This window comes from Dipodomys merriami, unplaced genomic scaffold (genome assembly GCF_024711535.1).
Source record: "Dipodomys merriami isolate MVZ:Mamm:240054 unplaced genomic scaffold, mDipMer1.0.p SCAF_22, whole genome shotgun sequence".
Taxonomy (NCBI): Eukaryota; Metazoa; Chordata; class Mammalia; order Rodentia; family Heteromyidae; genus Dipodomys; species Dipodomys merriami.
The window spans coordinates 23,483,556-23,505,200 of NW_027203604.1; the positions used below are offsets into that span (position 1 = coordinate 23,483,556).

The following is a 21,645-nucleotide window of genomic DNA, read 5'->3' on the forward strand; positions in this document are numbered from 1 at the left end:
TTGGCATAAGAACAGACCTCAGGACCAGTGGAATAGAATTGAAAACCCAGAAATGAACCTACAGACCTATAGCCATCTAATCTTCGATAAGGGAGCTAAAACAATAGAATGGAAGAAAGACAGCCTCTTCAGTAAATGATGCTGGCAAAATTGGTTAACTACATGTAGAAAACTTAAGCTAGATCCTTATATATCACCCTGCACCAGAATCAACTCCAAATGGATCAAAGACCTTGAACTCAAAGCAGACACTCTGAAAACATTACAGGATGGAATAGGAGAAACCCTAGGTCTCCTTGGCTCAGGCCGAAATTTTCTGAATAGAGACCCAGAAACACAACAAATCAAAGAAAGGTTGGACAAATGGGATTGCATAAAGTTGCAGAGCTTCTGCAGGGCAAATGACATAGCTAGCAAGATCAATAGAAAGCCCACGGATTGGGAGAAGATCTTTACTAGCCATACAACGGACAAGGGTCTCATATCTAAAATATACTTGGAACTCAAAAAATTAAACCCCCCAACAACAAATCCTCAAAGAAACAACTGCCCAATAAATAAGTGGGCGAAAGACTTAAAGAGAAACTTCTCTGAAGAAGAAAGAAGGATGGCCAATAGACACATGAAGAAATGTTCAACATCCCTAGCCATAAAAGAAATGCAAATCAAAACAACATTGAGATATCACCTCACTCCATTTAGAACAGCAAAAATCAAGAACTCTTACAACAACAGATGCTGGAGGGGATGTGGACAGAAAGGAACCTTACTTCATTGTTGGTGGGAATGTAAACTTGTTCAACCACTTTGGAAAGCAGTATGGAGGTTCCTCAAAAGACTTCACATAGAACTCCCCTATGACCCAGCAATCCCACTTTTGGGCATTTACCCAAATGTTTACAAACAAGACCACACTAAAGCTACCAGCACAACTATGTTTATTGCAGCATTATTTACCATAGCTAAGATATGGAACCAACCCAGATGCCCCTCAGTAGATGAATGGATCAAGAAAATGTGGTATATATACACAATGGAATTCTATGACTCCATCAGAAAGAATGACATTTCCCCATTTGTTAGGAAATGGAAAAACTTGGAAAAAATTATATTAAGTGAAGTAAGCCAGGCCCAAAGAAACATAGGTCCCATGGTTTCCCTTATTTGTAATATCTAGTATATGTATGAGTCAAGCGGAAAAGGTCAGATAATGTGATGTCAGGAAAATGAACCCTTAGATGTGTATTTTAATGTTTTTTTCTTTCATGCATGTGTTTCTAACGCATTTATAAGATTATCTCTTTGTTGCTTTGTATGTCCCTCCCCCACAGTATATTTGGTATCAGTATAACTTGTGGATGAGATGGGGAAAAAACCAGTTGTTTAAGGATACAGGTGGACCTGTTGCAACAATGAGAAATACAAGTTGTCATGTCCAAAAGGAGCTTTACAACGTCAGTGCGGGGGGGGGGGAAGGGGGGGGGAAGGAGAAGGATTGGGATTGGGGGGCAGGGGGGAGGCTGGGAAGGGATGTGAAGGGTAAACAAAGGAGGAGGCTGCAATGCTTGGTAAGAAATGTACACATTATCCTGCCCATGTAATTGTAACTCCTCTGTACAGTATGTTCACAAATAAAATTAAATTAAAAAAAATAATTTGGATTGTACTTTCTCTCCTGGAATGTGGGGCACCAGGTGACCTATGGGATACCACAGAACCAGCCTTGCTCACTATATTCCACACAGGCAGGTACCCTGAAAGTTACTGCAGATGCTTACAGCTATTATTAAGGAAAGCCAAAGTGGGCAGAGGCTCCCCATCCTCTGATTCCTTCTCTGCCTATCTCTTCCCCTAATTCTTTGCCAGTTCTCTGCAGAGGTAGTGTGAAGCCCAGGGACCAGAACTATGGCAGGGAAGAAGAGAGCTATTTCCATCAACATCTTCCATTCTCCTCACGAAGACCTATCCTAGATTGACTCTGTACTAAGAGAGCTGTGAAAAAAGCTGACAGTTGACAGACTGTGGAATAGCCGACAGGGGGATGATAGAGTGAACACAACCTACCTCTGCAACTCCTCTCATCTCACATTCTCATTCTGAGCTTCAACTTGACCCCTACCAGAGTCCATCTCTCCATTTCCCACAACCATCAAAGAACTGCAAAGTGCCCACACCCCTGAGCGACAAGTCAGGCCATCTACTCAAGATACAAATAGGTAGAAAAGACCAGATTTGGAAGACAATGAGAATGGATAAGAATTCTGCAATTCTGAGTAGGGAGAGGTCAGCAGGAAGCTTCATGAAGAAGGCCCAGCCCAGAGACACCAATACTCAGGAAGCTGTGTCACCAGAGTTAAAACTTGAGAAGAAAGGCCTAGCTGTGATCAGTGTTGTCCAAAGACTGAGAAGGGAACAAATCAGGAGCACTGTGCCAATGTATGCCCTGGAAGGAAGAGAAATGAGGAGGAAAAATGCAGAAGAGGGGTTAGAAAGGAAGCCAGGACATGTCTCCAGAGGAATGACTGTGACAAGACAGATGCTAGGGATTACCCCAAGTGAAGGCCTTGGGCGCTCCTGGAAGGTAGTTTTCCCAAGGTAGTAAATTCAATGAACACTCATAAACAAAAACAAAAACTTGGCTCCCCCAAATTCCCAGCCGATAATTAAGGTGTGTTTTAGGTAACTAGTCAAGCATTTGGGGTTTACATGTGCAAGTTATGGTTCTCCCTGTTAAATAATGAAAAACGAGTTCCCAGGTGGTGCATTCACATGGAACATTTGGGTTTTTTTTTTTTTTGGGGGGGGGGTCCAGTCATGGGCCTGAACTCTGGGCCTGGGTGCTGTCCCTCAGCTCTTCAGCTCAAGGCTAGCGCTCTACCACTTGAGCCACAGCGCCACTTCCAGCTTTTTTTTTCCTTTTTCTGCTTATGTGGTGCTGAGGAATCGAACCCAGGGCCTCATGCATGCAAGGCAAGCGCTCTACCACTGAGCCACCTTCCCAGCCCCGAACATTTGTTTTTTAATGATGATTTTTTGAAATAAAGCAGAAGTTTGGGCAGGACAAGTTTCCTGTTCAATACCGGCTAGTAGACTCTTCCCAACAGGTACCTCCCTCAACATTAAGAAGACTTACTGCTTCCCAAAGTACTCAGTTTAGTGAGGCAGAGACTTACCTCATCCTCTCCATAAAAAACAGGGAGTGGATAAAGAAATTGGTCCGTCTACTTATTAAATATTTGTGACTCAAAATGCTTTTTAAAAAAAAAAACAGCTATAAAAGAAAAACAAGAAAGGTTCATGGTGAAAGTGAGCTTGTGAGGGGCACATTCTATGTTCTAAAGTGTCAAGAAAGGCTGGAGCTTCCTCAGCTAACATAAATGTGCAGGCAGGATAGTTTACTTTTTGTTCTTATTGGTTTGGGTTTTTCAGACAGGGTTTTACTATATATAGTCTAGCCTGGCCTTGAATTCAACAATCCTACTGCTTCAGCTTCCTGAGTGCTGATTATAAGCAGAGAGAAGTCCAAGCTGTTTATACTGCCTAAGAAACAGAAAAAGATTGGGATCAATTTTCTGGAGAATTAATTTCAAGGAATTAGGAAAAATACTCTATTAATCTTTTTGAAGGGGAAAGGGAGAATGAGTAAAGGGGTGAGATCAGATTGTTACATATTGTCAATGTGTGAAAATATAGCAATGAAATCCTCCTCTGTATAACTAAGCTAATAAAAAATGCTAAGAAGAAATTTAGCCATAGATACGTGCCTAATATGGGAAGACTGTGGGAAGACAATCACCTACAAGCTAAGGAAAAGCATGTTTAAAAAAATATATATATATGTTGTTGTTGTTGTTGTTGTTGGTTGTAGGGTTTGAACTCAGGGCCTGGGCACTGTCCCTGAGACTCTTTGTGCTTGAGGCTAGCACTCTACCACTTGAGCCACAGTGCCAATTCTAGTTAATGGGAGATAACAGTCTCACGAGAACTTTTCTTCCCAGGCTGACTTTGAACTGTGATCCTTAGATCTCAGCCTCCTGAGTAGCTAGGATTACAGGTGTGAGCCACCGGTGCCTGGTTGGAAAAGGGTTTTAGAAAAAAAAAAAAAAAAAACATTGCTCACACTTGATCTCAGAGTTCCAGACTCCGTAACTGTGAAAAAATAAACTTCTGTTATTCAAGCCAAAAACAAAAACAAAATTCCCAAACCTACACTTCTCTATTATGTTGTAAATTTGTATTGACCTGATAACATGATCTTTGCACCATATCAAAACTGAGAAATGTGTGCCACTGTTATCATATGCATATACAAAGTGCCTCACTACTCTAAGCAAAGTGCAGCAACTGCCCAGGTGAAAACATGTCCAAAGCAAAATGTACTGGAATTTTTCCTTAGAAATCAGTATTAGCAGATTTTTATGTGAAAACCTTTTATCAATGACTAAATTTATGATATTTTATTAAGGATGGGGGGAATAGAGGGTGAGAAAGAAAGAAATGAGCAAATGTATGTCAGAAAGTCTCAATTGGTGAAAGAATAGAAATGAGAGTTTTATTATTGTTTCACTCCCCTTCTGTCCTTGGTATCACACTAATCTTCATTTATTTGAACATTCATGTATAATATTTGACAAAGAACTTACTGATTGATTTTTATTCAAGTTAGGGGGAAAAATTTTTCCATCCCTCAGGACACCCAATTACGTACTGCATGGTTCTATTTTATTTGGACTCAAGCAACTCAGGGTTAGTGCAGAACCCAGAGATTAAAGGCCTCTGAGCCTTCTATTGTAAATAGGAGGTTCCCATAACCCCCTCTTCAGGTTTGATCATTTGCTAGAACAGCTCACAGAACTCAGGAAAGCCTGTTCCTTACTGCTACCAGTTTCTTATAAAGGACACAACTCAGGAATGGCCAAATGGAAGAGATGCATAGAACAATGTGCAGAAAGTGTTTCAGTTTTCCCTGCCCCCTCTACATGCACCAGTACCCCACCAGCTTGATTGTTTATCAACCCAAAAGCTACTCAAATCCCGTTGTATAGGTTGGTTTTGTTTGTTTGTTTTTTTGCCAGTCCTGGGCTTTGAACTCAGGTTCTGGGCACTGTCCCTGAGCTTCTTTTGCTCAAGGCTAGCACTCTCCCACCTGAGCCACAGCACTAGTTCCAGCTTTTTCTGTTTATGTGTTACTGAGGAATTGAACCCCGGGCTTCATGCGTGCTAGTGAAAGCACTCTACCACTGAGCCACATTTCCAGCCCAGTATAGGAGTTTTCATGGAGGCCTTACTACAAAGGCATGATTGATACTGGCTGTTGCTGATTAAGTCCAGTTCCAGAAATCAGGAGTAGGGCTGAAAGTTCCAAAGCTTCATTCACGTGGTTGCTTCCTCAGGTTGCCAGCCCCCCTACTGCAGCACCCTTCCCCCATCATCTTGAAATTCTCAGGATAGACCAGAACTCACCCTAATAGCATAAACTGAGCTATGGTTGAGAGGAGCCTAGCATAACAAAAGATGCTCCTCTCACTTCTGCCATTAAGAAAATTCCAAGTGTTTTAGAAACTTGGACAGAGACCACATATTTCTTATTACATCCCAACGTCATATTTGTACATTTATTCTTAAGTTTGTTCACTGGCAAAACCACTCCACACAGTCATTAAGACTTGTCAGTGTTTTTGAACCAATGGACTTGGATTCACATCAGAAGATATGTCATACTGAATTACTTCCACTTCACAGACTGAGGAAGGAACCCCAGCAGCCCTCCCAGAAAGGTTTTATGCAATCTGCAGCTTGCAGGTGGCTGTGAAGGTACCCCTCAGGGACAGATGTGAACAGCTAGGCTTGACTTTTAGGCCAAAAACTTAAATCGTTCCTTTTGGTTATCTCAACCACACGGGGTGAGAAAGCATGTGCTGTTCAAAGGAAGATAGGCAGATCACTTTTGAAAATACATGACTGTATTTGGAAGCCAAGACCAAAGACATCCAACTAATAATAAAACAGATGAAATTCCACTGGTGTACTGTGGTAAGCAAACAGTTGGAAGGCTAAATACAGGGCAAGATACACTGGTCAAAGCAAGTGTGTAGTTTCCAAATGAACATGAAGCCTGTGTGGGGAGTGGCAAGGGGCATGCAGTAGCAATTCACACTGACTAAATCAGCCTCCCTGTGTCAACATGTGGCAGGGGTGCTCCAGTCATGGGAATGAGCCCATGAAAAGGCTCCAGCTCTTACGCCACTCCTGGACAAACTTGCTTTGCTGAAGCTGGAAGAATTGGACATGTTAAGGACCACCCAACTCTTCTGGACAGTCTGTCCCCTGTGGATTAGCAGATGTAATTTTCCAAACCAAATACGTTTTATTAGTTGTTGAGGGAGAACATGCTGTCATATGTAAGATGAAAGAAAGGCAGGAGGGCTGGCTGGCAGACCTGTGGCTCGGGCTTCCTCAGAGCCCCATGGGTGGGGTGCAACAACATTTGAGCATGTTGCCTTCTTGCCAGTAATTTCTGAGTGTGTTGGGGCTTCACGGAGAATGCCAAAAAGAAAGACTGGACATACAGATTGCTCAGACCTTATTCTTCTGTGAGATGTATCAGAGATGCATCAGAAATGGAGCTGCCATGGTGAAAGGCAAAGATCATTTTACTTCAAAGTAAGTATTTTGCAAAGATGCTGTGGAGAAAAGTGAAAGCTGGTAGAGAACACCATTAGAATCTCAAGTATATACTCAAGTGATGTAAAAGTTAGCACTCAACACACAGTATAAATTCTTAAATTATTACCTCAGATATAATAAAGATAATTGTTAGATTTTTCAGGAAATCTTGATTTACTGGATAAATTTTGACAAAGGGTTTAGTGAAGATAGAAAAAAAGTCTTTTTCATCCACGATGATAATTATGCTTTAATCTTTTAAAAATACCAAATGACTTAGCCATGTTTCCTTTCTAAATCTTATTTTAATAAAGTATGGGTTACAAGTTTTCACATAAAATGAAATTAAAATGTGTATTCTAATTTCAAAGAGTTACATATAAGAAATGGAAACACTCTACTAGAAACTGCCTTCTCTGAACTGTCAGAACTTCAGGATTCATTTCCCAAATATAATGATAGAATAAAAACTCCATTAGAGCTAGGCACTACTGGTCCATGCCTTGAAATCCTAGCTACTCGGGAGGCTGAGATCTGATGATCATAGTTGGAAGCTAGACTGGGCAGGGAAGTCTATGAAACTCTTATTAACCACCAAAAAACTCTAGAAGTGGAGCTGTGGCTCAAGTGGTAGAGTGCTAGCTTTGTGCAAAAAAGCTTAGGGACAACATCTAGGCCCTGAGTTCAAGCCTTAGACATATAGGTGTGCGCGCACACACACACACACACACACACACACACACACACACACACACACACACACGCCCTCCATTAGAAGATGGAAAAGACCCACATATATTAACCAAAACATACAAAACAAAAACACTACAAATCTTGACAATAGTAATAGGAAAGAGTAGTTTGTTTGTTTGTTTTTGCCAGTCCTGGGCTTGAACTTTGGGCCTGGGCACTGTCCCTGAGCTACTTTTGCTCAAGGCTAGCACTTGGTGGCTTGAGACATAGCACCACTTCCAATAATAATAATAATTCCAAAAGATTTGCACTGTTTTGTTTAATATTTCTAAAATGCAAACATCTACATTTTGCTTCAAATGTCTGATTTTGTTATAAACATCTAAAATGTTTGTGTGGGAAATATACCAAATGCTTCTTCAAGATCACAAAAGTCAAACTAAACAAATGCAGATAGATATGCTTTTGGACAGGTTGACAAAGCCTCAACATCATAAAGCTGCAGCTCTAACTAAGTATTTCTATATACTTAACAGGTGCCTCCTTTCAAATAACATTAGTTGTCTTTTCCAGGAGCCAAACACATTTGTTTCAAAGTTTACATAGAGGGTAAAGCAAGCAATAATGCATAAAATACATGGAAAAGCACACAGACACATACATACTAGACTAAAAGAGTAGAGAAATGAGAACGAATGAGGCCTAGTTTTATATTAAGCATTTTAGACTCTACTACTAAAACAACTGTACTAGGACATGAATCTATGATATATGACAGGCTAAATCAAAACAATATAGGCTTAACTGCATATAGAAATTGAGGGACATACCTAAGAATTAACCTAACCAAAGAAGTGAAGGACTTCTATGATGAAAACTTTAAAAACCTGAAAAAGGAAATCAAAACAGAACTTAGAAAGTGGAAAAACCTCCCAGGCTCCTGGATAGGAAGGATCAACATCATTAAAATGGCAATACTTCCCAAGCCTATCTACAAATTCAATGTGATACCTATCAATATTCCAACCTCATTCTTCCAGGAAAGAAGAGGCAATCCAAAAATTCATATGGAACAATAGAAGACCCCGAACAGCAAAAACGATCCTTAACAGAAAGAACAGTGCTGGAGGAATATCAATACCAAATTTCAAACTCTACTACAAAGCCATAGTGATCAAAAGAGCTTGGTACTGGCACAAGAACAGACCTCAGGACCACCAGAATAGAATTGAAAACCCAGAAATGAACCCACAGACATATAGCCATCTAATCTTCGATAAGGAAGCTAAAAATAATAGAATGGAAGAAAGACAGCCTCTTCAGTAAATGATGCTGGCAAAATTGGTTAATCACTTGTAGAAAACTAAAGCTAGATCCTTATATATCACCCTGCACCAGAATCAACTCCTAATGGATCAAAGACCTTGGAGTCAAAGCAGACACTCTGAAAACACTACAGGATGGAATAGGAGAAACCCTAGGTCTCCTTGGCACAGGCCGAAATTTTCTTAATAGAGACCTAGAAACACAACAAATCAAAGAAAGGTTGGACAAATGGGACTGCATGAAATTGCAGAGCTTCTGCATGGCAAAGGACATAGCTAGCAAGATTAATAGAAAGCCCACGGATTGGGAGAAGATCTTCACTAGCTATATAACAGACAAGGGTCTCATATCTAAAATATACCTGGAACTCAAAAAATTAAATCCCCCAACAACAAATTCTCAAAGAAACAACTGCCCAATAAATAAGTGGGCGAAAGACTTAAAGAGAAACTTCTCTGAAGAAGAAAGAAGGATGGACAATAGACACATGAAGAAATGCTCAACCTCCCTAGTCATAAAAGAAATGCAAATCAAAACAACATTGAGATACCACCTCACCCCAGTTAGAATGGCTAGAATCAAGAACTCTAATAGCAACAGATGCTGGAGGGGATGTGACAGAAGGAAACTTTACTGCATTGTTGGTGGGAATGTAAACTTGTTCAACCACTTTGGAAAGCAGTATGGAGGTTCCTCAAAAGACTCCACATAGAGCTCCCCTATGACCCACCAATCCCACTTTGGGGCATTCACCCAAATGATCACAAACAAGACCATATTAAAGCTACCAGCACAACTATGTTTATTGCAGCATTATTTACCATAGCTAAGATATGGAACCAATCCAGATGTCCCTCAGTAGATGAATAGATCAAGAAAATGTGGTATATATACACAATGGAATTCTATGCCTCCATCAGAAAGAATGACATTGCCCCATTTGTTAGGAAATGGAAAAACTTGGAAAAAAATTATATTAAGCAAAGTAAGGCAGGCCCAAAGAAACGTAGGTCCCATGGTTTCCCTTATTTGCAATTACTAGTATATGTCTGAGACAAGCAGAAACGGTCAGATAAGATGATGTTAGGTGAAATGAACCCCAAGATAAGGACACAAGTGGTTTTTTCTTTCTTGCTATTATTTCTAACGTATTTATAAGGTGATATTTTTGTTTCTTTGTATGTCCCTCCCCCATGGTATAACCCCTGTTTTCACTGTATTCAATGTTGGTATAATTTGTGGAGGGGAAGGGAAAAAACAAATTGTTTAGGTAGTGGATACAGGTAGACCCACTGCAACAATGAGATGTACAAGATGTTATGTCGAAAAACGAACTTTACAATTTTGGCCGGGAGGGGGGGTAAAAGGGTAGGAAGGGGGGAGTGTGTGTGTGGGGGAGGTGGGAAGGGATGGGAAGGGGAAAAAAAGGAGGAGGCAACAATGCTTGATAAGAATTGTACTCATTACCTTGTCCATGTAATTGAAAGCCCTCTGTATGGTATTTTCACAATAAAAAAAAAAAAGAAAAGAAATTGAGGGGCATTTCTGTATGGCCCTCAATTATGACCAAAGGGGCATCTTAAGACTGCAAGGAGCAAGATGGGTGTTTATGTACTCTATCACCACACTCAAGATGGTTGAAATGCTCTACAACCCAAGAGAAAAACAACACTATTATTTTCAACAAAAACCAGATTACAGATTGAAGATGCTAAAGAATCTACAAAATCTACAACCAAATGCAGTATGTGGGCTTTAAACTCTTAACAAACTGCAAGAAAAATTGTCAAAAAGCTGAGAGAATTTAATCCCTGGGAGATATGGGAGTATGATAAGGAACTAACATCAATTTTTAGATGTACTAATGAGATTATAGTTGTTGGGTTTGGTGTTTGTTTGTTTGTTTGTTTGTTTGGTCATGGGGCTTGAACTCTGGGCCTGAGCGCTATCCCTCAGCTCTTCAGCTCAAGGCTAGCGCTCTACCACTTGAGCCACTGTACCACTTCTTGTTTTCTGGTGGTTTACATTGAAGATAAGAGTTTCACAAACTTTCCTGCCCAGGCTGGCTTTGAACTTCGATCCTCAGATCTCAGCGTCCTGAGGAGCTAGGATTATAGGCATGAGCCACCAGCACCTGGCTTATAGTTGTTTTTTTGATGCATACTAGAATAAGGAAGGTTCTATATACATAGCAATTCTCCAGTTTATCTCTCAAAATATTTAAAAGTCAGATTTGAAGGATGCAAACAACATCAATAAAACATTTTTAAAAGTATAGTATTTTAGCAAAAAACTTAAGGCTTGTAAAAAGTAACTTAGAATCACATCAGTAATCTTCATACATTTGTATGTATGTAATAAATTATCACACCCTGGACTTGTGGCATGGCTCAAATGGTAAAGTTCTTGCCTAGCAAGCCTAGGTCCTGAGTTCAAATATCACACTCTAACACATGAATGTGCACAATGAAAAAAAAAATTCCAAATAAAGAAAGTAACATCACCTCAGTTGAATTAATACTTTGAATCTCATTTTGATTTAATGGAATTTGGAAATCTTATGTAAGAGAATCTAGAAATTGCTATAGGTAAAAGGTATAAGGTAAAATGAAGAAATGAAGAAAGAAACTATATTTTTCTAACTTCTAACATATAACAATTCTCACTCTGGGGTTCACAAAACCCTTGTGGTGATGCAGGGAAACTATGACTCTTCAAGGTTTCTGTGAGGCCACAGCTGTTTCCATAAAAATACTAAGATGACATTCAACACTATTTTCTTTCCTATTTAGACGTCTGTGCACAGTGGAATCACAGAGCCAACATGCATCTGATAATTTTATTTCTCTGACAGTGAAACAGACACTTGTTTTTTTTTCATGTTCTTAAAAAATGTAAAGGTATGCGAGGCATTCACACACATTGAGACCAAAGAAAGATGCTCTTAGGGGAGTACACAAAGGTATGATGCCTATGTGCCTCTGATCATAAAATATTTATTGAAATAAAAAAATGTAAGGTATGTTACAGATATAACTTTGCATATTTTTCAGAGACTAAATTAAGTTTTTTTTCTTTTTTACTTTTACTATGCCTCTACTATCTTTGATTATATCTAAAGTCATGTCTGTAATTCCATTATCTCAAAAGCAAATACTTTAAAAATTGCTACTTTTCCTATGCCCATATGGAAATATAACAAGAAACATATTTTTAGTAACGTTTTAAAACTTTTAAAAGGCTTTTTATATTTTATCTGAACTCTTTTAATTTTATGTTATATAGAAACAATTTTTACATTAAATATTATATTTATATAAATACAATGCATATTTTAATTATATGTCTTAATGCATAATTTAGATGGTTTACAATTTATCAGAATTTTATTTAACAGCATTTTATTGTCAAGGAATTGCTGTCTTTAAAGGGGAGGATTAAAATATTCTCTCTCTTAGGCTGGACATGGTGGCACATATCTGTAATCCTGGCATTTTAGGAGGCAGAGATTGGGAGACTGACTTTAAGGCAAGCCCAAGAAAGAATTTTACAGGACTGCCTTCCTCTCAATATCAATAAACATCCATCATTCCAATACACAAGAAACACTAAGTATAAACCAAACATGGCCTGGACAAAAAGCATAAACCCTTATCGAAAATATAACTAAAAAATAAAAGGACTTTTGGGTGCGGCTATCATAGTAGAGCATCTGCCCAGCAAGTTCCAAGAGGCCCCAAGCTAAAACCCTACCACTGCCAACAATGATATTAAAAAAAAAAAAAAGATTCAGCCGGGCGCTGGTGGCTCACGCCTGTAATCCTAGCTACTCAGGAGGCTGAGATCTGAGGATCGCGGTTCAAAGCCAGCCCGGGCAGGAGAGACCGTGAGACTCCTATCTCCAATAAACCACCAGAAAACCGGAAGTGGCGCTGTAGCTCAAGTGGTAGAGTGCTTGCTTTGAGCTGAAAAGCTGAGGGACAGCGCCCAGGCCCAGAGTTCAAGCCCCACGACCGACCAAAAAAAAAAAAAAAAAAAAAAGATTCACTTTCTCATACTACAGCTATCTTATCAGGGAAAGATGAAACTGACATATCAGAGAATTCTCTGACTCATGAGGCAAAGACATCTACTGCAGAGAAGGTGGGCTAAAATATAAATAAAAGCAAAAATACAAGGGAAGCTATCTTTCCCTGGACTTTACGGAGGTTAATAATTTACCTTCTTGTATCTTACGCAAAAAGATATTTTAAATACTATTAGGAGTTTTAAAGACTGTTGATTGCAGCATCCACTGGACACCAGTCATTTAGAGTCTGAACAAACAAGAATTAGACGATTTAAAAGAAGATGTGACCTTGCCCAAATAATTGTAACCCCTCTGTACGGTATTTTCACAATTAAAAAAAAGATGTGACCTACTAATACTGTATTCACAGAACTGTACTCCAGCTTTACAACAGAATCTCTAAACCTGGTTGGACTTGCTGTCATTGTGTTCACCTGTTGAGACATTATTCTGTAGAACTGGCCACATCAGATGATGTGTTGAAATTTAAGTTGTTGAACAACTATTTAGAGTCTCACTGTACTTCCTGGGACAACTGTGGTGAACTCTGTACTGATGCTGCCAAAGCAACAATGCGTAAAACTGTTGCACCATCAGGAGGTCATTTCACTCCCCTTACCCGTACCATCAATCACACCCTCACAGGAAAGCTAACATACTTAGTCAGAAGAATGTTCGATGAAGAACTATAAAATATTTGAGGCAGGATAGATTAGGAGAAATGAGGCATGAGAATTAAAAACCAGAAACAAGGGAAAACACATTGTTAATATTCACTTGATTAGGAACTCTTGTGCTTTTCTCCTGTCTCTCACTCATCACTTAAGCTACAGCATTCAGTAAAGAGGCAACTCTTCCTGTAACCTTGTCTACTCACCTAATGATTACTATACCCTGAGAACTAGGCAAGAATAGCTTAACGAAAGGCACTAATTCTGTAACAAAACACTTGGTAAAATGACTCCTTAGTTCATAAAAGTGTTTGCAAAAGAAAAATATTTATCTTCAAGAAGAGCACCTGTCTTGATAAAATTAATAAAGCTTCCCTTTTTTACAGAAAAAGCTGGCCTGGGACATATGCAGCCCATCTTTGGTGAGATGCATGAATAATGCTTCCAGGCCAGCTCAGGTAAAACCTGAGACTTTATCTTAAAAACAACCAGAGAAAATAACACATGCCTAACAAGTGCGAAATTCTGAAATCAAACTTCAGGATTAATATCACAAAAAAACACTAAACACGTACTCAAAAACTAGCAAAATGACATAGTGACAGAATTTGTGGACCATGATACATGTGACCTTATTTTAAGATTATTATAACCTTGGGAAATTTATGTCAACCAACATGAGCTTCTCAGCTTTCCAAACTGATGAGATCAGTGGTCTGATGAAATAATTGATGATAGTAATGACCACGTTTTTGTGCTGCATAGTGAAATATGTCAGTGTTTGGGAGATCTGCATATATTAATGAATGAAGATTTTTCCAGATGAACCATGCTTGATACTATAAATTCATACAAAAACAAAAGATCTAACATAGTGTAAAACAGGCCAATGTAATAGTATGAAAAGTTACATTATACATTATCAAAAGTTATATTATATATATGAAGTTATAAAAAGTCATATTTCACACCAAGTAACTTTTTAAAAATGATCACTGTAAATTTTTTTCTTCTTGACCATTGAAACATTAAAACAGAATATCCACAACAATCTGAGATGTATTAAAACACTGCTACCTTTTCCAAACACATATCTGTGCTGGGCTGGATATTTCAGCCAGAAGAACATATCTCTGCAGACTAAATACAAAAACCAACATGAGAATCCAGCTTTCTTCAGCCAAACAATAAAACTTGCTAATAATATATACAAGCAACATTGTTCTTTCTAAACAATTCTTTTGTCTTGGAATATAACATTTACCATTATTTCAAATGAAGTTATTTTCGTGAGTGTGGTGTTGGGGATCAAACCAATGCCTCATGTCAGGCAAGTACTCTACCATTTAAGGTGTACCCCAGCCCGATAAATATCTTTGAAGTTTGTTTTACTTTCACCTATGGAAAATACCGATTAAACATAACTCATACTTAAAAAGTCCTATGGGTTCTTCAAGGAGATAGAAAGCCATTCTTGTGGGAAATGTCTCACATACTGAAACATCTTATGTAAAGGAAAAATGAAGTCAGATGACAGAATAATGGACATCACTTACTGCAAAAAGGCCTCATTTACAGCTTCAAAGAACTCAGGCCGGAGGATTTCCTGAGGTTCATGTCCATGGTAAGTGAGCAGGGCCTCCACCAAGGGTTCAAAATCAGGCAGAGTAACAAGTGGGACACAAACTTGTGACAGAGATGTCATTCGGTCAGGAGCCATTCTATAGGAGAAACAAGGAATTGTTACCCAAATCTGAGATCCATATGTAATTAAAGACATATAAAGTCTCCTGCCTTGATTGATGACAGGTACTATGATTGTTCACTATATTAAACATAGTAATTTAAATTCATTGAAAGGAATACAAGGAAAGACCCAGTATCTCATCTGCACCAATCATATTTCAAAAGCTCACAAGCTACATGACACCAGTGGTAGGAGTAGTACCAGGCAGTAAAAGTTTATAAAATGTGTTTTACAATCAAGAGCTCCACTGATAAACACTTCTTCACTTTTCTCCATAGTCCCTACTACCAATTGGCTGCACTGTCTAGGGACTAAGTCCTACTGCTTAAACAGAAGTTTTCAGTGGAAGGCCTTCTTCTTCTTTTTCTAGCTTGCTCAGCACTCTGTTCTTAGCACCTAGGGACAATTCCTTATACATATTGTATGTTTAAGAAATATATGTTGCCGGGCACCAGTGGTTCAAGCCTGTAATCCTAGCTACTCAGGAGGCTGAGATCTGAGAATCACGGTTCAAAGCCAGCCAAGGCAGGAAAGTCCGTAAGACTCCTACCTCCAATAAACCACTAAAAAACTGGAAGTGGCACTGTGGCAAAAGTGGTAGAGCACTAGCCTTGAGCTGAAGAGCTGAGGGATAGCGCCCAAGCCCAGAGTTCAAGTCCTACGGCCGTCAAAAAAAGAAAGAAAGAAAGAAAGAAAGGAAGAAAGAGAGAGAGAGAGAGAGAGAGAGAGAGAGAGAGAGAGAGAGAGAGAGAGAGAGAGAGAAAGAAAGAAAGAAAGAAAGAAAGAAAGAAAGAAAGAAAGAAAGAAAGAAAGAAAGAAAGAAAGAAAGAATTAGATGTTGAGCTGGGTACCAGTGGCTCATACTTGTAACCTTAGTTACTCAAGGAGCCTGAGATCTGAGGATTATAACTTGAAAACAGCCCAGGCAGAAAAGTCTGTGAGACTCTAAACAAACAACAACAACAAAAGCCAGAAGTAGAGCTAGGGCTTAAGTGGTACAGTGCTAGCCTTGAGTAAAAGAAGGTCAAGCTCAAGGTCAGCACCTAGGCCCTGAGTTCAAGAACTAGGAAAAGAGAGAGAGAGAGAAAGAGAGAAAGAGAGAGAGAGAAAGAGAGAGAGGAGAGAGAGAAGACAGAGAGGACAGATAGGACAGAGAGAGAGAGGAAATAGATATTATGCAAATATCTAGAGATTAGTGAAATGAAAGTCCTGGGTATATGACATTAGATCTTCTTATAAATATTTTCATATACAATCATAAATACAAAAATTTAGACCTGAGTTTTATAAAACACAAATGCACTACAATATTAATCATTTAATTATCCCTTGCTGCTTTGAACTTGCTTATTATTAAAATATGTATATTCTGTAATTGTTTATCAATAGGCAGTTGCATTGTTTCTAATATGTCACTATTATAAGAGGTGCTCAGCCTGTATTCTCACAAATGCCTATATATAACTATTTGTTTGAACCATTCTTTTTCCAAAAGATATCCTAATTTTCTTTTCCAATCTTCTATCCTAGTGATATTATCCATTTTATTTCTTGCTGATTTGATAAATAACTTTTTTTTACATTGCTTTAATCTGATAACATGTAAGGCTCAATGAATTTAAGTTAGTATGTATTTGACCTATGAATGCATATTGACCAATTACTATATTTAAGGCTCTGAGGTGTTTGTAATTGAGAAACAAAGATAACAAAGCCTAGTAAGAGAAAAAGAATAGAATGACACATGACAGTGTCATGACCTATAGAAGAGTGCTAGGAATTTATGAGAAAATAAAACTCAAGTAAAGAAGAAGTATACAGACAAACCATGAACATAGCTGGGAGAAAAATGCTGCAAGCTGATAAATACAAAAGTCTCCAGTATTGAAACAGGAAAATGAAGCAAATGTGTGTATCATAGTGAAGGGAGGGGGAATAAATTAGAGAAACCTTGGAGGCTACTGAGGTGCTTTGCATATTCATTTTCTTGACTTAGTTTTTTTTTTCTTGTTTCTATTTCCTGGAATTCATTTTTTCTTTTTTCTTTTTTCTTTTTTTCCCAGCCCCGGAATTCATTTTTTCTAACTTAGTTTTTACATTAATAAAATTTATAGAGGTAACTACATTAAATAGGTAAATAGCTCCTCAACATTTATGAAAAATAGAGGGTACACCCACTCCCATTTTCTGATTTTAAGAAGCAATCACTTTTGTGTGTGTGAAAGAGATTGTTTAGATCTGAGTTGCTCCAAGTTAACAGTCACCAAGTGGTTTCACTTAACCTAAAGATAAAATCCAAATTAGGGCTGGGAAGGTGGCTCAGTGGTAGAGCGCATGCCTGAGGCCCTGGGTTCGATTCCTCAGCACCACATAAGCAAAAAGAAAAAAGCTAGAAGTGGCTCTGTGGTTCAAGTAGTAGAGCACTAGCCTTAAGTTGAAGAGCTGAGGGACAGCGCCCAGACCGAGAGTTCAGGCCCCACGACCGGACCCAAAAAAAAAATTTTTTTTTTAAATCCAAATTAACAGAGTGCTTAGGTAACCTGCTTTTCTACTTATATTTCCTAACTTAATTTCTCTCAAAGGATATCACCTTCCTACACAGTTTTGCTTTTTTTGTTGTTGTTTTTGTTGGATGCTTATTCTGGGGCTTGAACCAACAGCCTCACAGTCTTGCCTGGCTTTTTCCACTCAAAGCTGGTGCTCTACCATTAGAGCCACACATCTACCTCTGGCTTTTTGCTAGTTAACTGCTGTTAAGAGTCACTTGGGTTTGCCTGGGCTGGCTTCAAATCACAATCCTTAGATCTAAGCCGCTAAAGTAGCTAGGATTTCAGGCATAAACCACTACTGCCTGGAATTGGCAATCATTTTTGAACCTAATGATTTCTTTAGATGGTCAATGTGCTATTCAGTGGATACTATAAAGTTAATGGGACATGCATCGGATTTTGGACAAAAGAGAATTTGAAGATGTTGCTAATACAGACACAATAAAAAGGTACAAGCACCTTGTATAACAATCAGTAGCACCATGCTTGATTTACTTCTCATGGTTAAAGACTTCAACACAAGTGTAGGAAGAGGATTCTATTTTGCTCACTTATACAGAGATGAAATCACAAATAAATGATAGCTCATTTACAGAATGGAAAATATATGGCAGTTACAATGAACTAGACATATACTATCCAAATATACAAATCTCACAATATCATAATGCATAAATTGCAAAAAGATATCCACACCATAGAAAAATTTGAAACAGTCACAGCATATACATACACACATATGTAAAGTAAAATGTTAAAACATGACAGAAGATTTTACATCAACTCCTTGTAATACTCACTACTGGGAAAAGGAAGAAGAAACAGAATGAGCAAAAGAAACACTTTAATTCCTTAAAGTGATTAAATAGTAATAAAATGTAATATGATAAGGTTTGAGCAATGAGCATACAGATTGTTTATATGTCAGAATTAGTGTATAGTTAAATTCAAATAAACTAAAATGTTACCCAGTAAAACTTGATTATATTGCTCTCTTTAGAACTATTTGCACTTTTTTTTTTTCAATCATGGGCTTGAACTCAGGGCCTGAGCACTGTCCCTGAGCTCTTTTGCTCAAGGCTAGTGCTCTACCACTTTGGGCCACAGTGCTACTTCCAGTTTTCTGATCATTAACTGGAAATAAAAGTCTCACAGACATGCCAGCCCAGGCTGGCTTCAAACCATGATCCTCAAATCTCAGCCTCCTGAGTAGCTAGGATTACAGGCATGAGCCACTGGCACCGGCTTATTTGCATTCTTAATTTGATCATCTGGATTAACTATTATCTCTCAGATGAAATGAACTGTCAAATCTATTCTTGAATATTTGTTTTAAAATATATTAAAATGAGTTGATAAGAAATTGTTCTTACAGCTCTCTCTGCTCTCTCTGCTCTTTTCTAGCTCTTTTCTCTTTCCTTCTCTTCTCTTTCCCAGCTCCCTTCTTTCCTAGCTCTCTTCCCCACCTTTCCCAGATGCTATCTTTTCTAGCTCTTTTTTCAGCTCTCTCTGCTCTCTCTGCTCTTTTCTAGCTCTTTTCTCTTTCCTTCTCTTTCCCAGCTCCCTTCTCTTTCCTAGCTCTCTCTTTCCCACCTTTCCCAGATGCTCTTTTCTAGCTCTCTGCTCTCTCTCTGCTCTTTTCTAGCTTTCTCAGCTCTTTCCTCCTCTTCTCTTTCCCAGCTCTCTTCTCTTTCCTAGCTCTCTTTCCCACCTTTCCCAGATGCTCTCTCTCTGCTCTTTGCTAGCTCTTTTTTCTCTCTCTTTCCCAGCTCTTTCTCTTTCCCAGGCCTTTCCCAGCCACATGGAGTTTCAACCTTGCCAGGTTCCAGCAGGTCTACTGAATAAACCTACCCCTTACCTGAATACCACGTGCGTGGTGCTGTTCTTACTCAACTACCTTTTTAAAAACCTAACACAAAAAAAATTTTTTAAGATAAAAAAAGAAATTATTCTTACATATTTGATTAAAGGAATTGAAATCATTATTTCCAAATTGATTATGCCATATAAATTAGGCCAAATACAAGTCCAGTGTATTATGAGAACTCTTCAGTCCTGCCACTTGGCTTTACATTTATTTTTATATAGCTTGATATTCTGCTGGTTGCTGGTGGGGCAAGCCTATAATCCTAGCTATTTAGGAGGCTGAGATGAGGATCCTGATTCAAACTCATCCCAGGCAGAAAATACAAATTCTATCTCCCAATAACCAGCAACAAAAGCTGGAGACAAGACTCAAGTGGTAAGAGTGCCATTTGTGAGCAAGCAAATTGCATAAGAGTGCAAGGCCAAATTTGGGCCTCAGTACTGGCAATCCCCACTCCAAAAAACCCCAGAAACTAAGATCTTTATGGTTGATTTGAGCATGTCAGAAATAAGAGACTGCAAATTATTCAATACAGCCTGTGAACTGGAGTGAATGCAGAACCAAGCTGAACTAAGTTCAAATGCATTTCTGAACTACTTTCTTCCTCTGTCCAAGAATAGAGGACCAAATAATTTATCCCTTTGGGTCAAATTCTTCTCCAATGCAACAATTACACAATTGATCTTGACCTGTGGGTCCAATTTGGAAGTTGTTGTCAACCATTCTGTGTCTAAACTCTCTTGCTTGTAATTAGAATCTACAGGACAATATTAGCTGATAAACTCTTCAAATCTGGGGGTGGGGGGAACCTTCATTTGTACCAGACTGATCATCATAATTGTTTCCTTGATGCTTGTTGTTTAAAAACAGAGGGACAAATCCTTGTCATGGAGCCAAGTTAACTAAGGGATGTCCATGTTGGTACCAAAGCTGTAAACACAGGAAAGGATGAAATAGAAGTGGATTTGGTTTGTAGTTTTGGTTATTCTAAGTGAATGTAAATTTATGATATAGTTACCATATAATTAGAAAATTCTTCATGGAATTTACTAAGACCCACCTATGAGATACCTTTGCTAGGAGACTGACACATTAGTCCCATACCCAATTTGCTGTGGAGTGTGTTTTCTCCTTTTTGTTTTTTGGGGTGTTTTTTTTTGAGTTTTTTTTTAAATAATTTTTTTTGTTGTGAAAATACCGTACAGAGGGATTACAGTTACATGAGTAAGGTAATGAGTATATTTCTTATCAAGCATTGTTGCCTCCTCCTTTGTTTTTCCCTTACCATCCCTGCCCTCCCATCTCCACAACTACACTCCCCCCACCCCTGCTGCCAAAGTTGTAAAGTTCCTTTTTCGACATAGCATCTTGTACATCTCATTGTTGCAATAGGTCCACCTGTATCCCTATTTAAACAATTTGTTTTTTCCCTTCCCCTCCACAAATTATACCAACATTGAATACAGTGAAAACAGGGGTTATACCATGGGGGAGGGACATACAAAGAAACAAAAATATCACCTTATAAATACGTTAGAAATAATAGCAAGAAAGAAAAAACCACTTGTGTCCTTATCTTGGGGTTCATTTCACCTAACATCATCTTATCTGACCGTTTCTGCTTGTCTCAGACATATACTAGTAATTGCAAATAAGGGAAATCATGGGACCTATGTTTTTTGGGGCCTGGCTTACTTCACTTAATATAATTTTTTTTCCAAGTCTTTCCATTTCCTAACAAATGGGGTAATGTCATTCTTTCTGATGGAGGCATAGAATTCCATTGTGTATATATACCACATTTTCTTGATCTATTCATCTACTGAGGGACATCTGGATTGGTTCCATATCTTAGCTATGGTAAATAATGCTGCAATAAACATAGTTGTGCTGGTAGCTTTAATATGGTCTTGTTTGTGATCATTTGGGTGAATGCCCAAAAGTGGGATTGGTGGGTCACAGGGGAGCTCTATGTGGAGTCTTTTGAGGAACCTCCATACTACTTTCCAAAGTGGTTGAACGAGTTTACACTCCCACCAACAATGCAGTAAGGTTCC

At 38.5% G+C, this 21,645-nt stretch overlaps 1 protein-coding gene across 3 annotated transcripts in view; it reads right to left on the bottom strand.

The window, feature by feature from the left end:
* Positions 1-21,645, bottom strand: part of Fancc (FA complementation group C) — a 205,875-nt gene that overhangs the window by 41,244 nt on the left and 142,986 nt on the right. For all 3 annotated transcript variants that reach the window (XM_070033704.1, XM_070033703.1, XM_070033705.1), the window contains exon 7: positions 14,982-15,146. In XM_070033704.1, the coding sequence (XP_069889805.1) occupies positions 14,982-15,146 (165 nt within the window). The remainder of the gene's footprint in view (positions 1-14,981; positions 15,147-21,645) is intronic.